The sequence below is a fragment of the Bubalus bubalis genome, chromosome X, assembly GCF_019923935.1.
Source record: "Bubalus bubalis isolate 160015118507 breed Murrah chromosome X, NDDB_SH_1, whole genome shotgun sequence".
Classification (NCBI taxonomy): Eukaryota; Metazoa; Chordata; class Mammalia; order Artiodactyla; family Bovidae; genus Bubalus; species Bubalus bubalis.
In genome coordinates, this window is record NC_059181.1 from 92,852,590 (window position 1) to 92,874,828 (window position 22,239).

Below are 22,239 nucleotides of genomic sequence, written 5' to 3' on the forward strand. Positions count from 1 at the left end.
GTCCAGAGAAAAATATGGCCTGAAATGATACATGCACCCCAATGTTCACTGAAGCATTGTTTGCAATAGCTAAGACATGGAAACAACCTAAATGTCCATCAACAGAGGAATGGATAAAGAAGTGGTACACATATACAATGGAATATTACTCAGCCATTAAAAAGAATGAAATAAGGCCATTTGCATCAATATGGATGGACCTGGAGAGTGTCATACTGAATGAAGTATGTTAGAGAAGGAGAAATATCATATGACATCCTTCAAATGTGGAATCTAAAAAGAAATGATACAAATTAACTTACTTATGAAACAGGAAGAGACTCACAGACTTAGAAAAGGAACTCATGGTTGCCAGGGGGAAGGGATAGTTAAAGACTTTTGGAAGGCCATGTATACACTGCTATATTTTAAATGGATAAGCAACAAAAACCAATTGTATACCACATGGAATTCTGCTCAATGTTATATGCCAGCCTGGATGGGAAAGTGGTTTGGGGGAGAATGGATACATGAATATGTACGGCTGAGTCCCTTCACTGTTCACCTGAAACTATCACAACATTGTTAATTGGCTATACCTCAATACAGAATGTTTTTGGTGTTAAAAAAATGAATTAAAAAATAAATAAATAGAAATATCAGTAAGGAAAACAAAACAAAAAACTTTACAGTGTGATCTCCTTAGAGGTGAAAATTGTTTATTTCCCCTCTCACTCCCAAAGTAAAATAATATTCAGCTGGGAAATAATTATTTACATAAAACAATATATAGAAATTAAAACACTTTAATATAAACATTTACAGAATATAGACTGATTTTTTATCAGTACTTTTTGAGAGAACTCTTTAAAACTATATATCATCTACATTTATTATAGACTTTCCCACTTTCAGAACTAGAAAATACAAAAATACACTGTAAATTATATTTAACAAACAAACAAAAAATCAATCTAAATTGCTTCACATATTTTCCTTGGAGAAAACCAAGAAACATAAACAAACATATAATAGCAATAAAAAATACCACCAACACTAACACAACCCAAACAGAGGATGGATTCTATAATGCCTGCTGATTTTCTCATTTAAAACTAATTTTCTCCCATAGGTAAATAATTCACTATCAGAGCAACTGGATGAACAGAAGCAGAGACAGCCTCATTAAGATAAATTACTTTATACGTAGGAAATATGTAATTTTTCTTCCATGTTAAGAAATGAGAAAAATAACTTAAGGAAAAGGCATATTGAATACTCTTACTTTACTTGGCTTTTGTTAACGGTTAAAGTAACTGTTCACTTAGGGAAATTCAAATAACATGAATTTCATGAAACCAAACACTTCAACTTATTTCTTCAATTCAACCTTAAAGGAACACAACTGAAAAGTTCAAAATCCAAGAGAAGACTCGTCCTAAAGCGCTGACATGTTTGTCTTTTAACTGGCTTCCTTTTCTCTTATGTTCTTATCTGTGTTCTTTTGTTCTTCTTTCTCAGAGGCGAGGTTTAGGCTTGTTTGTCTCTTCTTTCAAGTCAATTTCAATTTTTACACACAAAAAACTAAGCGTTCTTGAACTGACACTGACTGTACTCACCTCTCTTTTTCTTCATTGGATGTTTCTGTCTTTGTCTAAATTCCCCCATTCTATTTCTCCTGGGGTAAACAAGGCTAAAAGTTTAAAATCCAAGAATAGACTCATCCCAAAGCATTTCCTCTTCCGTCTTTTCTTCAACAGGTTTCTTTTTCTCTTTCTTGTGCTTACGTTCTTCCTTCTCAGAGGGTACACCACGGCTTTTTTTCTTTTTTCGATGCTTAAGCTTTCCTGAACTGACACTGAGTTTATCTCTGCCTCTTTTCCCTTCCCCAGTGCCCTTGTCCTTGTCTAGATCTGTATCCCCATAACCCTTTTTTCTTTTATGCTTGGACTGCTCCTTCTCTGGCCTTTCTTCACCTTTCTCCATGTGCCTTCTTCTCTTCTGATGTTTCCGCTTACGACCTGCTTGATGCTCACTGGTATCGTTTCCTGAGGAGAGGTGCTTATAAACGTCAGATTCTACACTGTATGTGCCAGAGTTATTGTCCTGCTGACTAAGGCTCAGGGGTACTGGTTTTTCTGGGAAACAGTCTCTTGTGGGTTGACAGTAGGTCACAGGGTCTAATCTCTGTTTGTTGTCATGAGTTGGTAAAGGATGAGGTAACAGGTTTTCTTCTGCCTGTGAAATACTGTATGATCCTGGGTAAGTCTGGAAAGTCTCAAATGGGAGTTTTTGCTCAAACATTCTAGGTCTGAGTCTGTAATCAACCATTTCTCTGTGCTTATGGGTTTCTACAGAGCTATCACTTATCTTTCTGAAAGAAGTCTTTGGCTCTAGTCCTCTGGCTTTCTGCACTTTGATATAATCCTCAAGTTCATCTTGGAAAGAGTTATATGTCCTCTTTGACTGAGCTGGTAACCAGTGATATAATTGGCTTTCCACTGGTGAAGTAGTGTATGGTCGTTGGTAGGTCTGAGAAGTCGCAAATGAATATCTTTGTTCACACATTCTTGGTCTGGGTCCAGAATCAATTTCTCTGTACCCATGGGTTTCCACAGAGCTCTCTCTTTCCTTTCTGAAACAAGTCTTTGGATCTAGTCCTCTGGCTTTCTGCGCTTTGATATAATCTTCCAGTTCATCTTGAAAAGAGTCATATGTTTTCTTTGATTGAGCTGGTAAGCAATGAGGTAACTGGTTTTCCACTGTTTGTGAAATATTATATGGTCCTGGGTATGTCCAGAAAGTCTCACCTGGGGATCTTTGTTCAAACATTCTATGTCTGGATCTAGAATCAACTGCTTCTCTGTACCCAAAGGCTTCCAAAGAACCTTCTTCCATCTTTCTAAAACAAGTCTTTGGTTCTGATCCTCTGGCTTTCTGTACTTTGATGTAATCTGTATATTCATCTTGGCAAGATTCTGGTGGCTTCCTTGATTTCTTCACTAGATTAATAACAATGGATTCTCTGCAAATAAGACAGTAGAAAGTTCTTGTTACTAGATTATTTTATTTGGAATATTTGCTTTGCTTTCAAAAATACTAGTTTGAAAAAAAAAATACAACAGAGGCCCAAGCAAAATTTTAAAACCTACCTTAATATAAAAGCTATAAATCATGACTTTGTATGCCAAAGAGAAGAAGCAGGAATAGTCACATATCTCCTAGGCACCTCACAATTTTTTATACATAAAAAATTTTCACACTTGGGATGAAAGGGAAGATAGGTATAAAGAAGCAGACATATCTGATACTGTTGTAGTACTTAAAAATGTAAGACATGTTGGGATGTGTGGGAAAGGACCAATAATATTTAATGCCCTAAAGATGGTCTGATCTGCATGTCACATTGCTGTAAAAAGTTCTAATTATCAGTTCCTTGTATAGATCTATAAATGTGACATCTATTTATTCTGGAACTCTGAAATTTTACAGAGTGTAAATGAAGGTTAATTTGGTTAGTTATACAATTTAGCTACCTAGTATTCAGACTCAATAATACAAATATTTTCTACCAGAATAATGTAAGTTATACTAAAAGCAACAAAATAAATATACAATACTTAAGTGCCCCCCTGTCCCACTACTTGACTTATCCAGTCCCCAACTGTCCAGTCAATCTTCTCCTTAAAATAACAGAACAAATTGGAATAAATGTGTACTAAGCTCCTACAATGGGACCTTACCCGTATTTTTATACTTCATTATAACCACTTTATGTCAGAGCTGTCCAAAATTACTTGGCAGAAAGATCTGGTATTCCAGTTTGATTCTGTTTAACAGCAAGACCTTTTTTCTTAACCACTATACCTCACTGGAAGGATGACAAATGGATAGCTGAATCTCTGGAACTAGCCAACCTTCCAAGGATTACAGGGATTATTTGAATTATCTGGCTAGCCTGAGAATGATCCTTTAGCATCCTTCCAAAGATGTCTGGTCAGCAGGGTTGCCTGTGAGCCAGCTCTTTCGGCATACTATCATACTATCATGGCTAGAGAACTCCCTAGGAGATGGAACTAGCATATAATATGTTACAAATACTACCAACCATATCCAGGATCAACTCTTAAGGAAATAAATGTCTAGAAAGTTTGTAAAATACATGTAAAGATACTTGACAGAACCCCTGTTTTTTGGTATCATACAAACACTTTGGTAAGAAATTCTTACTTAAGTTGATGTTCACCTCCTTGCATATGAGACCGGAACATTTCTAAAGATGTAAAGGTGATATTACAAATACGACAATCGTAGGTTCTCATACTAAATGCTGGAAAAAACAGAGTTCAAGTTAAAAAGGTCAATAGGAATATACTTAGAATTACATAGCTGGACAGGAGTTTACTAGAAACCATCTACTTGAACTTTCCCAATTTAAAGATAAGGCCTAGAGAAGATAAATGATTTGGTTGAAGTTGCAGAGTCAGTTAGTAACAGAGATAGCTTCTCAGAGCCCACGTCTCTTAAAGTCCAAAATTCTTCACACTATACCACACTGAAGCTCCAGCCTTGGTCTCTTTAAGAAACTGCTATCTGCTTGTTTATTTTTGTTATGCGAAAGTACAACAGACACTTCAAATGTAGTGTGCCTAATCTATCTTTGCCTCTTAATCCCTCAATCAACCTCTTTTTGTTTGTCCCCAACTTTCTTTCTACCCAACTAAAACTTGAAACATCCCAAAATATTAAAGATGAATAAAGGCAAATGTTTACTCTCTTACCTGAAATCACTGTAATGCATTAGTTTACCAAAAGTGATTTCCATAGACAGATTTTAGAGCGAGTTTCAGTGAGCCCCACTCTCAAGATAAATGCTGAAAGCAAAATTCTAAAATAAAACTATTAGTTACCACTTCATAAGAGTCAAGAACTATAGAATAGGTATACTAGTTACCTCTCTATTCTGACTGATAGATAGAACTGGAAGCAGGTGATAGGTTAAGTTTTATTTTCTTAATCTTATTATCCCTCCACTTTCTCTTCAGTCAGAAGATGCAAATTAATAAATTTCATTAAGCTAAATATAAAAACAATCTCACTCTAAAGAAGAGGCAATAAATTCATGGCTGCAGAGATTTTAGGGTCCAGCAAGGCTATCTTCTTTGAAATCAAACAGCAAATTGATCATTTAAAGGACACTAAATTAATCATCACTAGGTGTATTGGCCATGTCCAAGCAAAGATTAATCATAGAGACAGGAAACTACTGTCACAGGGAAAGGAAGATCCTGACTTTGAAGCACATGAGGACTATGCTCACTATTGATGTATTTTCTGCAGTGGGCCCAGGAGAGCTCAGCCGGTTACATCAAAGTCTGAATAAATGATTCTTCAAAACTATCCTCTCTTCCTGTGCTGACTTTTGCACTTGCCAAGTCACTTCTGATTATAATTTGGTTTCCTATATTACTGATACCAATAAGAGGATAATCTAAATGATATTTTTTTTTTACAAACCTGGGAACTGAAATATCTATTTATGTTCCTACCATAAACCAATAACAGAAGACAGTGAATTAAACTGCAATGTTTCCCAGACTTCTCTGATAAGAATCAATTGGAGTGTGAGTTAAAAATATAGATCCCCAGACCCCTTCTTCTGGAGAATATGATACATTGGGACAGGGAATTTGTATTTTAACAATATTCCAGCTAATTATTGTCACAGAATGGGTGGAAAAAAAACCTTAAAGGAGTGTCTTTCCAGTTCCTTTGTTATTTATCACCATCTTGCAATTTTGTTTTTGGTTTGGGAAGTCCTTCATTTGAGGCTAATCACCTTTGAAGATTCTGGCAAAGCTGAGAATTGAATCCAGGACTCTGCATGCTTATAAAAACCCTTTACAGACATTATAGCTAACATTATTTACAGGTGGGAAAATTAAGGCTCGGATTCACTTGGATACGTATTCTGAGGGCACCCAAGTTATGCAAGATAAGCAGGACTCCTGGTTTCTAATGTGTTAGTTACATATTAGAACCATGTGGAGAACTCTAAAAATTATTCATGTTACAGCTCAACATAAAACCAATTTAATCAGAATCTCTAGGGGTAGAACTAGGCTTTCTTACTTTCTGCAAGCATTCTAGTTGATTTTTCTGTGCAGAGACTGTTAAGCACCACTGCCTTGATGATCTCCAATGATTATAAACTTAGATTATATTTCAGAGGTTTTACACATTTGTCTAGTGCTTATAGAGTATATATAATGTTCTTTTCAGTTCCTCCTTGGTTTCTTCACAAGTTATATCAGAAGATTATAATACAGGCAATATAGTAGTTTAGAGGAGCTGCAGGTCACATATGAAAGACCTAGAAGCAGTTCTGGAAAAGTATGGTCTGCTTCTATTACCTTGCTGCTGCTAAGTTGCTTCAGTCGTGTCCGACTCTGTGCGACCCCATAGACGGCAGCCCACTAGGCTCCTCTGTCCCTGGGATTCTCCAGGCAAGAATACTGGAGTGGGTTGCCATTTCCTTCTCCAATGCATGAAAGTGAAAAGTGAAAGGGAAGTCACTCAGTCGTGTCTGACTCTTCGAGACCCCATGGACTGCAGCCTACCAGGCTCCTCCGTCCATGGGATTTTCCAGGCAAGAGTACTGGAGTGAGTTGCCGTTGCTTTCTCTATTACCTTAGCCCTTGTCTTTTTAACACGTTGATATTCTTTTTCTAGGATAGTCTTCTGAGAAAATAACATATGAAAATGGTGTAAACCCTTTCTGTGAAGACATGAAGCCTATGTATTTGTCTCAAGATCAAAATTCCTGGTCTAATCCTACTGAAACCTGCCTCTACTGTTTCTCATACTGTCCATTCTCCTGAGTCTGTTCCTTGGGCCTGTCAAATTTTGCTCCCCTCAGCCCTGCTAGGATTCCTTGTTTCTGACTTCACCCAGCAACTCAAGTTTCTTTGTATCTGGTAACTTTCAAAATCATCCATAACCTAACACATGTGGGGCAGACTTTTCTCCTAATCACAGTCCTATCTTATAACTCCCTGGACTAAGGTCTTTGATTTCAAAGGAGAGATTAGGGGAATGCATGTCTTTATAGTCTAACATTATGGTTCTCAATCTTGGCTCTATATTGTAATCACTTGGGGAGTTAGAAAAGAAAAAAAAAACACTAATGTGAGTGCCAGGGATTCTAATTTAATTGATTTGAGGGATGGCCTGAACATTAGGATTTCTAAAAGATCCCTGCATGATTTTAGTATGTAGTAGAGAATGAGAATCATTGGTCTAATATCTTAAATGGGGAAAATCAATTGAGAGCTACATGTAAGCAAAAATGCAACTTAACATGGCATTTAGCTTATGAAGAAAAAACAGAAAATGTACAAATTACATGTTTAAAAATTATGACAGGGAAACAATATTTTAAGAAAACTAACATTTGTTGAGGACATATTCTGTGATGGGTATGCTATATACTGCTTCATTTCACCCTTTTTTCAATCCTGTGACGTAGCCTTATTTTCATTTTATACCTGAGGAATTTAAGGTACAACTGGGCAAGTGACTCAAACACCTCTATGTTTATCCCACTGCCTCTCAATAAACAATTATCAAATATTGAGAAAAATATATATTCATTGGAGTATAAAGCACTGAGAAATATATTTCAATATAAAATACAATCCCTATCTTAAGGGGCCAATTAAGTTAAGAGACTATAACACAACTGTCAATGAATAGTAAAGCCTATGAGAAATCAGAGGAAAGGGAGAATACCAAGAGTGAGAGCAGTGAGGGAAGTTGTGAAGGACTTTGGAGGAAAAGGATTTGAATTATAAGGAAAATAGGTAGGGCATTCTAGGGGATGAAAATAATATCAGGTATGGAAGAGACAGAAATGAGCATGGTGTGCTGAATTCAAATAATCTGTTCAACAAACACTAAATACCTCTGTGGCACCAAGTATCATGCTAGATGCTAGGGGTACAAGATGAACAAAATGGGCAGGTTGCTCACAAATTCAAATGAGAAAAAGATACATGAACAGAGGGGTTCAATCTCATTTCATAAAAGATAAGAGAAGTATGCTTAAGACGTATGGGAATTCCAGGAAGCAGATACACTTAGTATAATATGGGAGTCTGAAGAGTGCTACTGAAGGAGATGAGGCCTTAGTTAAATTTGGAAAAGTAGTTAATGGTGAAAGGAGTTGAAAAGAGCATAGAAGTATTTATAGGAACTTTTTGAAATTTGGAATTGTAGAATAAAATATAAGGGGATGGCATGGGAGAGGCAAAAAGGTGTCAGATCAAAGAGACTTCTGTATTATGCTAAGGAGTTTAGCAGGTGGTGCAGTGGTAAAGAACCTGCTTGCCAATGCAGGAGATATAAGAGACATGGGTTTTGGTCCCTGGGTTGGGCTCATCCCCTGGAGTAGGAAATGGCAACCCATTCCAGTATTCTTGCCTGGAAGATTCCATGGACAGAGAAGCCTGGCGGGCTACAGTCCATTGGGTCACAAAGACTTGGACACGACTGAGCAACTGAGCACACAGAGCACAAGGAGTCTAGACTTTTTATTCTGTGGGCTGGGAAACCATCAGGTGGTTTAACCAGTATGTAACATGGTCAATTGTGTGTTTTAGAGAAATCTCTTCTCTAACTGCAATATGGAAGGTAATTTTGAGAGGAGCAAGCCTGGAAGTAAGGAGACCACAGTTACATAAATATACCAGACCAGGCAAGAGATAAGGAGGCATGGGCTAGAAAGGTCACAGTAGGGACTGACAGGAGCAGAGATATTGATGTAATATTTACCATTAAATCCAACAAAATTTAATGACTGATTAAATATGGGAGATAAAGGAGAAGGAGGAATCTAGAGAGGTCTAAAATAACTCAGCATAGTTTGATGACTGAGTGTGTGGTGATCCTAACTGAATTGGAATTTCATAAGGAATACTACTGGACATGGGAGAATAATCAATGGTGAGTTTGAATTTGGATACACAGAGTCTGCTATATCTCTGAGATTTCCATATAAAGGTGTCCAACAGGTAGTTAGATATGGGAATTTGAAAGGGAAACGATAGCTTAGAGTGATTTTGGAGAAATCTGAGGATAAAGGGTAATTAAGACAGAGTGGATGAGATCTCTTGAGGACAATGTATGGGTGGGAACAGGAATAGGAACATAATGATAAAAACCCTGGATAGTGTCACTCTTTAAACTAGACGGTAGAGGAGGAGGGGGTCCATGAAAAGTCAAGAAGGACAGAGTTGCAAGGATGAACAGGAGAAAGTGATGTCAAAGGAGCTAAGGAAGTAGAGATTTTTAAGAGGAATGTTTAGTGAATGGAGCAAAGATGTCTATGGGATTTAAGCATTTAGAAGTCACAACAACCCTGTGAGGAATAGTTTCAGTGAAATAGTAGAGTGGTGGTGTGGAGGGCTGGGGGGATGTGTGGCAACAAATGGCAGTGAGTTGAGGAGTGAATATCAGTGAGGACAGTAAGAGCATATCTGAAAAATAAGAACACAACAACAAAAACCTTGGCTAAGAAAACAAGGGGAAAGTATCATAGTGAAAGGGAAACTCAAGGTTAAAGGATTATTTGGTTAGGGTAAGATGCTTGGTATCCACATGTGATGGTTACATTTTTCTTGATGGCATAAGGAATAAGCTTGTCTGAAGGATGTGAGGAGGTGGGGTGTTGAAGAGTAGAACAAAGTGTTGGAAGGTGGTGTAGATTTAAAAATTACTGCTGAAAGGAAAATGAAGGAAAAGGAAAAGTACTAAGTAGGACTAAAAGGTCACAGGGATTGGATACTAAGACTCTATAGAGGTACCCAATCTCTAGCCTTATATAATTTTCCATAGCACCACTAAGTATTCTGAATGTAAAAGTAGAACAGGTAGACTGTGGAATTGATCCTAGGTTGAAATCTTGCTACTAGGTAGTGAGAGAATAACAATGAGGTATAAGTAAAGCCTTCTAGAAGGTGGTTACAGCATTAAAGTGATGGTAATGAAAATGCAATGGAAGGGTACAGGTAGGAGAAACAGTTCTAAGAAGACTTGATAAGACTGTGGATGGATAGGATATAGGGGAATTTTGTCAAAGATGCCCTCAAAGATTCAAGTGTAGGTGACTAAAAAATAGTGCTACTACTGGCAAAAACAAAAAACTTGATAAATTCAAGATGGTTTCAGGGAAGATTATTAATTCAGTGTTAGGTACGTTGAGTTACAGGTGAAGGTGAGACAATAAATACAACAATGGGGCTATAAATTAATGAAATAAATACAATAAATAAAAAATACATACATACTTTAGCTCTGTATCGTTATGGCAGCAATTCCTGTGCTAGTAAGATCTGGGCTGGATGAAGGACATGAAGAGAGCAGTAAGAATGATGAAGAAACAGAGAAAGAGATTAGATAGAGTAGAAACATATATAAACAATAGCAGATAAAAAAGAAGGCAAAGAGAGCAAGAAGGGAGAAACTGGGTGAAGAGTAAAAATAATTAAAGTGGCACATGTTAAACTGCTTTTGTCTTACTGCTTGCTCACTTATAATATATGGGCTTCTGCTGTTGCTGTTCTTTGAAATTCTCATTGGCTAATTTAAATTCTCCAGCTAGTTTTTTTTTAAATTTTTAAAAAAAAATTGGAATATAATTGCTCTACAGTGTTGTGTTAGTTTCTGCTGTACAACAGTGCTCCAGCTATTTTTTAATCCTCAATGTTTACTGTAATCAAAATGAAATAGTTAAGGCAGGGTTGAAAATCTTTTGAGCTTCCAGCTTCAGAGGCTAATGTAAAACGACTTCAATGACTGGATTAAATTATGCTGATGATCAGCAGCCCGCCTCCCTGGCCAGATGAAAATTTCACCAAAATCCTCTTTCTCTCATTCTAATAATCTTGCAACTTCAGAGTGTAAAATAACCCTCCTTTCAGAAGTGACCAGAGTACACCTCTCTCTCAGAGCTGACACACTTTTCAGTTCCAATTTACCCAATGCCACACAACTAGAAGCCACTTATTTCAGAGAACGCTCTGTATGGCAACAGGAAAAACAACCTATCAAGTCTGTTGTATCTTCTAACTTCCATGACTTTCAGGAGCCCTACGACTTCTATTTCTGCTGCTGCTGCTGCTGCTAAGTCGTTTCAGTCGTGTCCGACTCTGTGCGACCCCATAGATGGCAGCCCACCAGGCTCCCCCATCCCTGGGATTCTCCAGGCAAGAACACTGGAGTGGGTTGCCATTTCCTTCTCCAATGCATGAAAGTGAAAAGTGAAAGTGAAGTTGCCCAGTCATGTCTGACTCTTAGTGACCCCACGAACTGCAGCCCACCAGGCTCCAGCGTCCATGGGATTCTCCAGGCAAGAGTACTGGAATGCATTGCCATTGCCTTCTCCAACTTCTATTTCTACATTTGTCTAAATCAACATTCTTTAAAATTCTAGATAAAAACACAGATTTCTATGTAACTTTTGGTGAGATGTTGAATCACAATAAGCAGCAAACTTAATAATACAAACACAGGGTTAGCATTCAATAAATAAAGGTTAATAGTTCACTGATTCATATATTAAACTAATGTCTATTGAGGTAGGCCTACTCTGTGCCAGTTTCTATCTCTAGGAATGGAAATACAGATGAGTTAGATGAAATCCCCTTCCTCAAAGACCTTACATTCTAATGGGAGACAAAGACACAGGAAGAGATAATTAGATATGCAGGTTAAGGAAGCAGAGAAGACAAGCCTTGAAGGAAGTAAAAAGACTTACAGGGAAGTAGCATTTTAAAGTATGAGTAAGAGTTGGTCAAGAAAAGAGGGACATGAAGATGTTCCAGGCAAAATGGCAGCATGAAAGGCACAGAAACTAAAAGCATTTTGCAGGTTCATGACTCACAAAGATCACAGCAGGAAGTAGCAGGGAATAAGCCTGGAGGAGGAAGACAGGACAAGATGGTAGAGAACTATGAAGCTTATATTTTTATCCTTAGAAAATAGAAAAATAAGGATTTTTAAGCAGGGAAGTGACATAGAAAGATATGCACTTTAGGTGAAATACTCCAGTGGTTAAATTGAGGGTGGATTTGGGGAGACAAAACTGATGGACGGAGAATAGTTAGGAGGCTGTGTCAATATTCTTGAACAATGCTTCTCAAAATTTATTGTGAGTACAAACCACCCAGGGATCTTGTTAAAATGCATAAAATGCAGATTCAGATTCAGTAGGTCTGCAGTGAAGCCTGAGATTCTTTTTTCTAACAAGCTCTGAAGTGGTGCTGATGATGCTGCCTACAAACAACACTTTGAATAGCAAAGCTCTAGGAAAGATATTGAGGGCTTGAACTAGTATAAGAAAAGCAGAGCAGGAGATAAGGTAACAGTGATATTCAGAAGGTAAAACAGTCATGGCTTGGTACTTCATTAGATACAGAAAGTGAAGTAGATGGTGTTGGGGGATTTAAAGTTAACTACAGGTTTCTACTTGGAATGACTGAGTGGATTTGAAATGGCTATGAGGTGTCCAGGTGAAGAGGTAGCTGCTCTTTGGATATATGAGTCTAAAGTTTTACAGAAAGTTCATAAGCATATAGATGAGATAAGAAATCAAGGGAATGGATTAGATTATTTTACAGATTAAGGTCAAGAATGGAATCATGGGAATGCCTACATTTAGGCAATAATATTTTTAATTAATTTTTAAAATTTTATTTATTTTAATTGGAGGCTAATTACTTCACAATATTATAGTGGTTTTTGCCATACATTGACATGTAGGCAATATATTTTAAAAAGAGCCCCCAAATAAAACGGAAAAGAAAGAGAAACACAAGAAAAGAACACATGCAAAAAGAGTTACATAAAGCAGAATAGAGCTTCAAGGAGGGAGTAATGAACATTTCCGCATGAAGCAGAAAAGTCTAGTAAGGAAGGAACTGAAAAATAATAGTAAGCAGAGGAAAAGAAATGGGTGGAAGAGAGAATATGAAAAGGGAATAAAATACACTAGTAGTGAGAAGGTGCCTGTGGGGGGGAAATGAAAAAAAAAAATATGGTTAGACAACCAAGTGGATCACTCCAGTCAGGATCAGAATCTTTATTGTGCCGGAATTCTTGCCACTCTTCCTAAATTCCTTTGTTCATCCTCTGTCCTTCCCACTTCTATCAATGCAAATCATACATTTCCTTTAAAAAGATTTTTTGAGTCATTTTATTTCACTCCTCTGGTTATCAAAAATATGTACACAAAAATCCATGGCTGCAGCCTCTTGCAAAGAAGTGCTATTAACCCAAGTAGTTTATACACTTGCCCTTATCAGGTAAAGTGGTGCATCTTCATTTGTATTCCCAAGAATGACTAGCCTAGCACCCAAGAGACACTTAAGCCATACTTAGTGACTGAATGAAATAACTATATAATACTAATTTAAAATACTTTCTGTAAGTACCTATAATATAACATGAAACCATGGTAATTCCCATATTTGATAAATAAGAGTCATTTAAACCTTTCTGGGTCTCATTTTCCAGAAAACCACAGACAAACCTACATGGACTCAAAAGTCCTTACTTACTGAAAATTCTATGATCCCATGAGTATTATCAACCTCCTATTCAGTAAGAGTAAAATGGTATATATATAAGCCAGTATTTTTATAAACTATAAACTTCCTAAGAAAGAAATTTGGGATATTCTTACTGTTTACCATTTGCATCTGATTTTGCAGGAAGAGGTTTCTCTCTTATCTTGTCTATAAACTTCTTTCTAGCTTCATTTCTTTTGTGTTTTTTCCCAGCATAATGTTGTTGGGCCATTAATGGACTATTAAAAGAAGCAGGACAGAGCTTGCAATACTTGTTTGGATTATTCAAATCCAAAGCACTGCTGGAAGAAGGCATAATCTTGTCTTTAATCCCACCTGGAGGAGGCTTGACAGCAAGAGGCTTCAGAAAAGTTGACTCTGCAGAGGTAGTAATAGGCACACCTGCTGAAATGGTCATAATGAAAAGTGATCCACATGTTTTCATTATAAAGTATTAGAGAGAGTTCTTTTAAAACCTACTGTCTCTGGACTTTTTCCACACAGCACTGTTGGATAAAGGTATTCAGGCTAAAAATAATTGAATATAAGTCTGTCACCAAGTGTCTCCAACAAAGATACAGGAAGCAATATTCAGCAATCAATGAAGGCATGAGAGCTGTATTAGGATGGCTCTTGAAATAAGTGAGGGTAAAAGAGACAGGTACCAACTTCTAAGTTGATGTCTTTCTTAAGTAGCATAGTAAGTAGATCATCTATTCAGTGGTGTTTGTATCAAAATACAGTTTATGCAGTTGTTCAAGGCTATAAAATTATATGTTCCCACAATTACAGTTATTTCAGAGCTCTTTCATGTAGTCTCCTTTCTGAGCCCAAATTTATGAATTTGGGGGACTAAAGATAAGGCTTTACAAAATGCTTTATTTTGTGTGGTACACTGATTCTGTCCCTCTTGACTGACAGCAGAACAACAAATATACAAAAATCAGGGAGACTAGAATAAATGTAAAAATAATTCATTTCATTTATTAAGAAAACAATGTTTTAATCCTGATGTGGCCTATGCTATGAGTTGGAAATTAATGTAGGTAAAATTGTGATGCCAGGCATGCTTTATTCCTAAAATGTTGAAGTTAGTGAGAATATGGTAAATTATTTACTCCAGAGGATTAATCATTATTTTTTGTTCTAGCACACAACATTTTCAAAACACAGGCTGGAGCATACTCTGCCACTTCAGGCCAAAAGTGAGATCTGTGGGTCAGTTCTCTCATGTGCTGGTGGCCCAAAATCACTGGAAGGACAGATCAACATGTTATATAGTTCTCTGGATCTCTGGATCTAACATAAAGTAAGTTTTCAATAACTGCTGATTAATATAGCTAATGGTACTTTTTCTTTACATTCATAGGAAGAAAGGAATGAGCTATCAGGGTAGAAGAAGATTCCATACCACTTTTTTTTTGTCTACAGTTAAAGTCAGAAAATGCTGCAACATAACTATATTATGGTGAAGACATTGGTCTGAACACACATTATGAGATAATGTTTTGTAAAGTACTAAAGCAAAAAAAAAAAAAAAGAATGAGATAAATGCCAAGGGGAGGAAGTAAGAAGAAACTATGACTTAATAATTTGATTAGAAACCGGAGAGCTCAGGTTGCTTATTGTTGTTTCTTTATAGCAAACATGTTTTTATTTGGATTTAATAAACTGAAAAGGAGAAGTCACAACATTTCTTAAAATTTAGCTAGCAATAATGATCTCTATATTAAATGTCAAGGGCACAGAAAGAGATTAACTGAGCAGAAGAACCAAGTTTTTGTGGCAGAGTAAAATTCTCTCCAATAAAAAATGGATAGCAGAGATGCGAAAAAAATTATAGAGAGACTCTGTATTGAAGCTAAAGAGGTGAATGTCATCTTACCCGTTGCTGGCTGAAATCTTGATGGAGATACCTGACCACGCTCCTCCATTAATTGCTTCAGTTTTTTAGAATGGACTTTCCCCACATAGTGAGACCGAGCAACAACTGAGGAGCTAAAAACCATGTGGCAGAGACCACAAAATTTGTTTCTGTTCACTACTTCACTTCTATGCTCCTGAAATAAGCACAATCTTGTTAGAAAGATTCAATAACTAAGTTTTTAATTACAACATCAACATAAGCCACTCACCTGAAAATTCCTAACATCCATCTTCATTTTCTTACCAGGCACTTCATTTTGTTCCCCATGCATTTGAAAATAAAACCTAACATTTTGAGCATGTTTTTCACTCTGGAAAAAGATACAATATGACTTTGTTTATTCAACAACAGAGGCACGTCAAATTTACACCTCTTTGAATCTGAGGACAGCACCTGTGAGTTGGAATATATTTAGTGTGTACCTAGTTTATGAAAAGGTTTTACATGCTTTCAAGGCTCTAAATCTCAGTTAAAATGAAAATAATACTACAATTTAGAGACCAATAACTTTTAGTTTTTGACAGAAACTCCTGCTGCTGCTAAGTCGCTTCAGTCATGTCCAACTCTGTGCTACCCCACAGACGGCAGCCCACCAGGCTCCCCCATCCCTGGGATTCTCCAGGCAAGAACACTGGAGTGGGTTGCCATTTCCTTCTCCAATGCATGAAAGTGAAAGTGAAGTCACTCAGTCGTGTCTGACTCTTCGTGACCCCATGGACTGCAGCCTACCAGGCTCCTCCGTCCATGGGATTTTCCAGGCAAGAGTACTGGAGTGGGGTGCCATTGCCTTCTCTGCAGAAAGTCCTAGTTTTTGTCTAATATCAAATTTTTCTTCTTCCTTAGTTACACATCTTAGGCAATAAACCCAGCTAAAAGACTGCATATTCCAGCTTCCCTTTCAGCAAGATGTAACCATGTGACTATATTCTAGACAATAAGATGTAATCTGAAATGTTGGGTAGAACTTCTGGAAGTCTCCTAACAGAATGCGGGATGAACTCGTCTCATCTTCTTCTCTCCTGCTTCTGGAATTAAGATATAAAGGTCATCTAGGACAATGGGAGCTCTTGAGGACAGAGGCTAGTTCATCAGAGTAGAAAGACAGAAAATGCCTAGATCTCTGATAGTGTTATGAAGCTGTCACATCAGCCCTGTATTGTTTACCTCTCAAATTCTTTTCTGTGAGGCAATTAACCTTTCTAAGTTAAGCATATAAAAAAAATCTCTCAACACATATTTAACAAAATACACAATAACCAAAATGTTGATGTCAATAGAAGGGACACATTAATATGCCTGAGCACATACTGTGAAGCAATTACTCTATCTACAGCATTTTAAATTGTGAAGTGTGTGCAGGAATATAGCTGAAGTACATACCCACTGCCTAGTTGTAATAGATTTCAACATTTTTCTCTATTTCTTTCAATCTCCTTTTCAAAAGAGGTATAATTTTACACAAGAAGTCCTAGCTCCTCATTTCAACAATCGCTTCCTCCTTGGTCTTTCCCCAGTAGGTAACTACTATCTTAAAGTTGTTTTGTACCATTTCCTCTTACTCTTTTACCAGATATGCATGTACCTATAAACAGTAATATGTACTATTGTCATTTAAAATTTTTTATGAAAATGGAATCAGCCTATTCCTATCCTTTCAACTTTTTATAACTCAATATTATATAAGATTTGTCCATATTGATACATATGGCTCTAGTTCATTATATTACATGCTGCATAACATTCTACTCCATATGCTACCCATCAAATCCCCTAATGAAGGCAGTTATGTTTCTGATTATTTTCTTATTACAAACATCTCTGCACTGAACATATGTAAATGTATCTCCTAATATAATGGCCAAGAGTTTCTTTAAAGTAGATACATAGATATGGACTATCTGGCTTATATGAGGGTTTTCAGCTTTAATAGGTACTATAAAATTTATCTCCAAAGATGCTGAAGCAGTTTACAAGTCCAAATGTAGCACGTACGAGTATTTTTCACTTCCTATATTTTCTTAAGTGTTAAGTGCTATTAGGTTTTAATTTTTGTGAGTATGATGGTGTTGATAAGATAGTTCATTATCATTTTAACTTGAATTTCCCATATGATCAACTCTGAAGTTAAGTATCTGTACTCTAGGCTGTTCATATCATTTTCCCATTTTTCTATTGGGCTGTTCCTTGTTCTGATACATAGTTATTTATGTAGTCCAGATACTAATCCTTTGTTAGTTATTGGAATATAAATGCCATTCAATCTATGGCTTGTCTTTTAACTTTATAATGAGTTTTCTGTCATATAAATTCCCCTATCAAGTATCATGATATATTTTAAAGCTACAGTAATAAGATGAAATTATTTTAGAGACAGGCAAACATAGTAATACAATAAAACAATAAGAGAATAAAGTATATATGAAAAGTAGCTTATGATAGAGATGCCACTACAAATCAGTGGGGCAAAAATGAACTGTTAAATAAATAGTGCTGGAACACCTACTATCTGTATGGAAAACAATGTTATCACCTTGCATATATGAAAATAAATACCAGATGGATCACACACATTAACCCAAGAAATAAAACTTTTAACAGTATTAGAAAAGAATAGAAGGAAATATTTATCTGGCAAAAACACAGAGAATAGTTTCTTAAACATGTATAAACATAAATATAAAAGGAAATATTTATAAGTGCAACCTTATTAAAATTCAAAATTTTTGCCATACTGTCCTATATTACATGCCCAATAAATACTATGCTGAGATAGTCTGACAATATTAACCAAGCTGTATATTAAAGAGGAAAAAAATCACCTTTACAAGCAGGATATTTGTAAAGAAGTGCTTTCAAATATAGTTTGAAAGTCATGTATAGTTTGAGTTGGTTATTTAACAAGCTTAAGCACTAAACTTATAGATGGCACTGGAATTTAAATAAAAAATATGCTATAACATTATATAACATATGCTTTATAGTCATTAAACTATTATAGAAAAGTAAGAAGATGTAATGATAGGACAAAGTGTTCAGAATATGTTCTTATATGAAAAAGCAAGGGCAAAACAACATATACAATTCTCTTTTGTAAAAATGTATATGTGTTTAGAAAGCATACTGGAATCATATAAGCTAAAGAGAAGTTAATTAAATGATGGTTACCCACAAGTGACAGACTTATGATTGATTCACATTTTCTCATAATTTTGTACATTTTCTACACTGAATAGTAAGTACTTCATAAGCCCATAAAAGCTATTTTTCAAATTTAAATTCCAATGGTTCCAACCATGGTTATCAGAGAGCTCCTTGATTATATGTTTCTCTTTATTAACTCTTTGAGCTTTGGGGTGCCAGGATGTGCTAGGCACACTCAAATGTTTGATTTCATTTAATTTTCACAAGAATAGTAAGAGAGATTTTAGCTTCCATTTTGCAGCCTGAAGAAACATGCTCAGAGAGGTAAAGTGACTTGGCCAGGGTTACACAACAATGGCTTGAACCTAGTTGAGGTGGTTTACTCACTAAGTCATGTCTGACTTTTGCAAACCTATGGGCTGTAGCTTGCCATGCTCCTCTGTTCATGGGATTCTCCAGGCAAGAATACTGGAGTGGGTTGCCATTTCTTTCTCCAGGGGATTTTGCCAACCCAGGAATCGAACCCAGGTCTCCTGCATTGCAGGCAGATACTTTACTGACTGAGTGAACCTAGGTCCTCTCAATCCACAGCCAACACAATCTCACCATCTATAATTATAGTATTAATAGTTGAATCCAAATCAACATAAGGACAAAGATATAACTGCCAATAAGATTAGTACTGGGCAAAACAAGATCAGGTGTTTCTAGTTTTTAAAGTAGAACTGGCATTATATTTCTTTTAAGTAAATGTATCTGGTACTTTTTTTAATACAGATACCACATATGAAAAAAATCCAATAGTTGATAACATGATGTAGAAATGGGAGACAACACTAAATGAAAGGAAAGAACACTAGATATGAAATCAGAGGAGATCATCTTTAAGCTTAGTAATGCCAAGATTAGCTATGGTTAATCACTATTCCTCTGGGTTTCTAATCAATAAACTAAAGAAGTAAGAACATTAAATATTCCTTCTTTTAGCTCTAGAATTCTATGGTATTGGGCTTAAAAATATGTAGTTAAATCAAGTGCAAGACTAGTTCATTTTGTTTTTATCCTTCATTTACTGTAAAGGAAAATTCTGGAGTTCAGTGAGATCCCTTGATTCACATTAATAGTTTCCTATTCAAGCCTTATAAAACTTTCCTTATATTTACTACAAGGACATGAATCATACAGTGACTTGATAGAAAGGGAGGCAGAATGATGTGAAGAAAAGAAAATATGCTTTGGAGTCAAAAGAGACTGAGTTTAAACCCAAATTTCCCAAACTTAAGCTGGTAAATTACGTTCCTCACTGAGCCAGGCTCCTCATCTATCAGAGGGAAATAATACACAGGATTCTCATAAGTATCAAAACCAGATAACATATGAAGTTTATCTGCTGCATTAAAAAATCTATTTTATACTCTATTTCCATTGTTTTTAACCTACCTCATAATGTGAAATCCTTTGTGATTCAGACTGAAGCACCACTCCACATACATTACAAAAATTATCTGCAAAAAGTTTAGTCTTTTCCTGTTCATTCCAAGTTATATCTATGAATAAAATAAAGGGAAGTGAGACATATATCACATCAATGAATAGTTAGAATACATATTGTTTCATGAGATGAGATGAGATGAGATGAAGTCGCTCAAGTCGTGTCCAACTCTTTGTGACCCCATGGACTGTAGCCTACCAGGCTCCTCTGACCATGGGATTTTCCAGGCAAGAATACTGGAGTGGGTTGCCATTTCCTACTTCAGGGGATCTTCCTGACCCAGAGATTGAACCCTGTCTTCTGCATCTCCTGCATTGGCAGGCAGATTTTTTTTTTTTTTATCACTATGCCACATGTAAAACACAAAATTCCGAGGGTTGGTTTCTTAATCCTGCCTTTCATTATTGGTGCCCCAAATCATTTTATGAAGCTCACAAAGTTACTGGTACCCCCATAACTTCCCTGGTGGCTCAGTGGTAAAGAATCCATTTGTCAATGCAGGAGTGGGGGGTTTGATCCCTGGGTCGGGAAGATCCCCTGGAGAAGGAAATGGCAACCCACTCCAGTATTCTTGTGTGGAAAATCCCATGGACAGAGGAGCCTGGTGGGCTACAGTCCATGGGGTTGCAAAGACTTGAAAAAGTTGGACAAGATTGAGCAACTGAGCACTCACATACATAATCCTTAAAAAGGCATTGTTATAATACTGTCACTTATCTGGAGCTATGGCTCCAGTATTATCATATTTCCCTGGTGGCTCATACAGTAAAGAATCTGCCTACAATGTAGGAGACCCAGGTTTGATCCCTGGGTTGGGAAGATCCCCTGGAGAAGGGAACAGCAACCCACTCCAGTATTCTTGCCTGGAGAATTCCATGGGCAGAGGAGCCTGGTGGGGTAGAGTCCATGGGATGGCAAAGAGTCAGACACAACTGACCAACTAACACAAAAATCACACGGAACCACAAAAAACTTTGTCTATAGTAGGCAAACATTTTCCATTGTTATACAAACATTGGCACGCTCATTTGGCCAAACAAGTCTCACACAAGCCCCTGAAGTATTATTAATAACATCCACAAATTATGCTACATTTTTCACTGTAATAACACAAGTCAAAATATTTCTGAATTTACACTTGAGGTCCACACTTCAAACTAAGCTTTCTAATAGCTACAATGTATTCTGCCAAAATTTATTAGTGTATCTACAAGGTATAAATCACAAAACATCAAAATTTTGCTTGCTGTTTGGCTATTTAAATGAATAAGCTAATACTACACATACTTTCACGGTGAAATGCCCATGACATATCAAATGGACAAAAAATTGTAGAACAATAAATATAATACATTCATTTCCAACACTAAGAAAAATTAAATATACATCACATATAAATATGTGGAAAGATATAAATTAAATTTAAAAATGATTAACTTTGGGAAGGAAGGCCAGAAAAGGATGAAAGGGAAAAAATTTAACATTTTAATTTCTGTACAACTGTTTTAATTTTTGCAAGAAGTATGTAGGACTTTCTATTTAAAAACCTTTAAAAGTATTTATTTTAAAAGTTATGTTGGATATCTTCAACTGAGCTTTAGTTTTCAGTACCACTATATGGACTAAAAAGGCTTACTTAAATTGCATGTTCAAGATAATAATAATTTTAACAAGGAACATGTCAAAAACAAGTTGAACAGTTATAAATTTATGCCTATAATGTATAGTATCCCCTCTGAATTATTTTTAGGTTGTTCTAAAATATATCATTTCTCTAATTTTGACTGTAAAGTCAGCAAGGTAAAGAGTTTAACTAAAATATATTTCAGGACTTCCCTTAACTACTATATGCAATGAGCACAGTGATAAGATCTTGAACTTCTTATTAAAATTTGTAATAATAAGCAAATATCATTTGGTGGCAACATAACTTGTTACAGAGGGGAAGTTTCCATTAAGAAGGCAAAAGGAAACTACTAATTTAGAAGTTCAAGAATTCCTAAGATTTAACATTCACTTCTTTCCTAGATCAAACTTTAATTCCAGATTTCGCTACTTCTAATAGTCAAGGTTTG

At 36.2% G+C, this 22,239-nt stretch overlaps 1 protein-coding gene across 5 annotated transcripts in view; it reads right to left on the reverse strand.

Annotated features, from left to right (window-relative positions):
- Positions 1 to 681: 681 nt before the first annotated feature.
- Positions 682 to 22,239, reverse strand: part of ZMAT1 (zinc finger matrin-type 1) — a 42,684-nt gene continuing 21,126 nt past the window's right edge. For 2 of the 5 annotated variants that reach the window (XM_006051773.3, XM_006051774.3), the window contains exons 2-7: positions 20,113 to 20,219; positions 15,740 to 15,841; positions 15,490 to 15,664; positions 13,728 to 14,009; positions 4,210 to 4,309; positions 682 to 3,004 (exon numbers count right to left, since the gene is read on the reverse strand). In XM_006051773.3, the coding sequence (XP_006051835.2) occupies positions 1,681 to 3,004; positions 4,210 to 4,309; positions 13,728 to 14,009; positions 15,490 to 15,664; positions 15,740 to 15,841; positions 20,113 to 20,219 (2,090 nt within the window). In that variant the 3' untranslated portion in view covers positions 682 to 1,680. Of the gene's footprint in view, positions 3,005 to 4,209; positions 4,310 to 13,727; positions 15,327 to 15,489; positions 15,665 to 15,739; positions 15,842 to 20,112; positions 20,220 to 22,239 lie in introns of those variants that run through there. The other 3 variants (XM_044936625.1, XM_044936626.1, XM_025275848.3) reach the window with 3 other exon arrangements.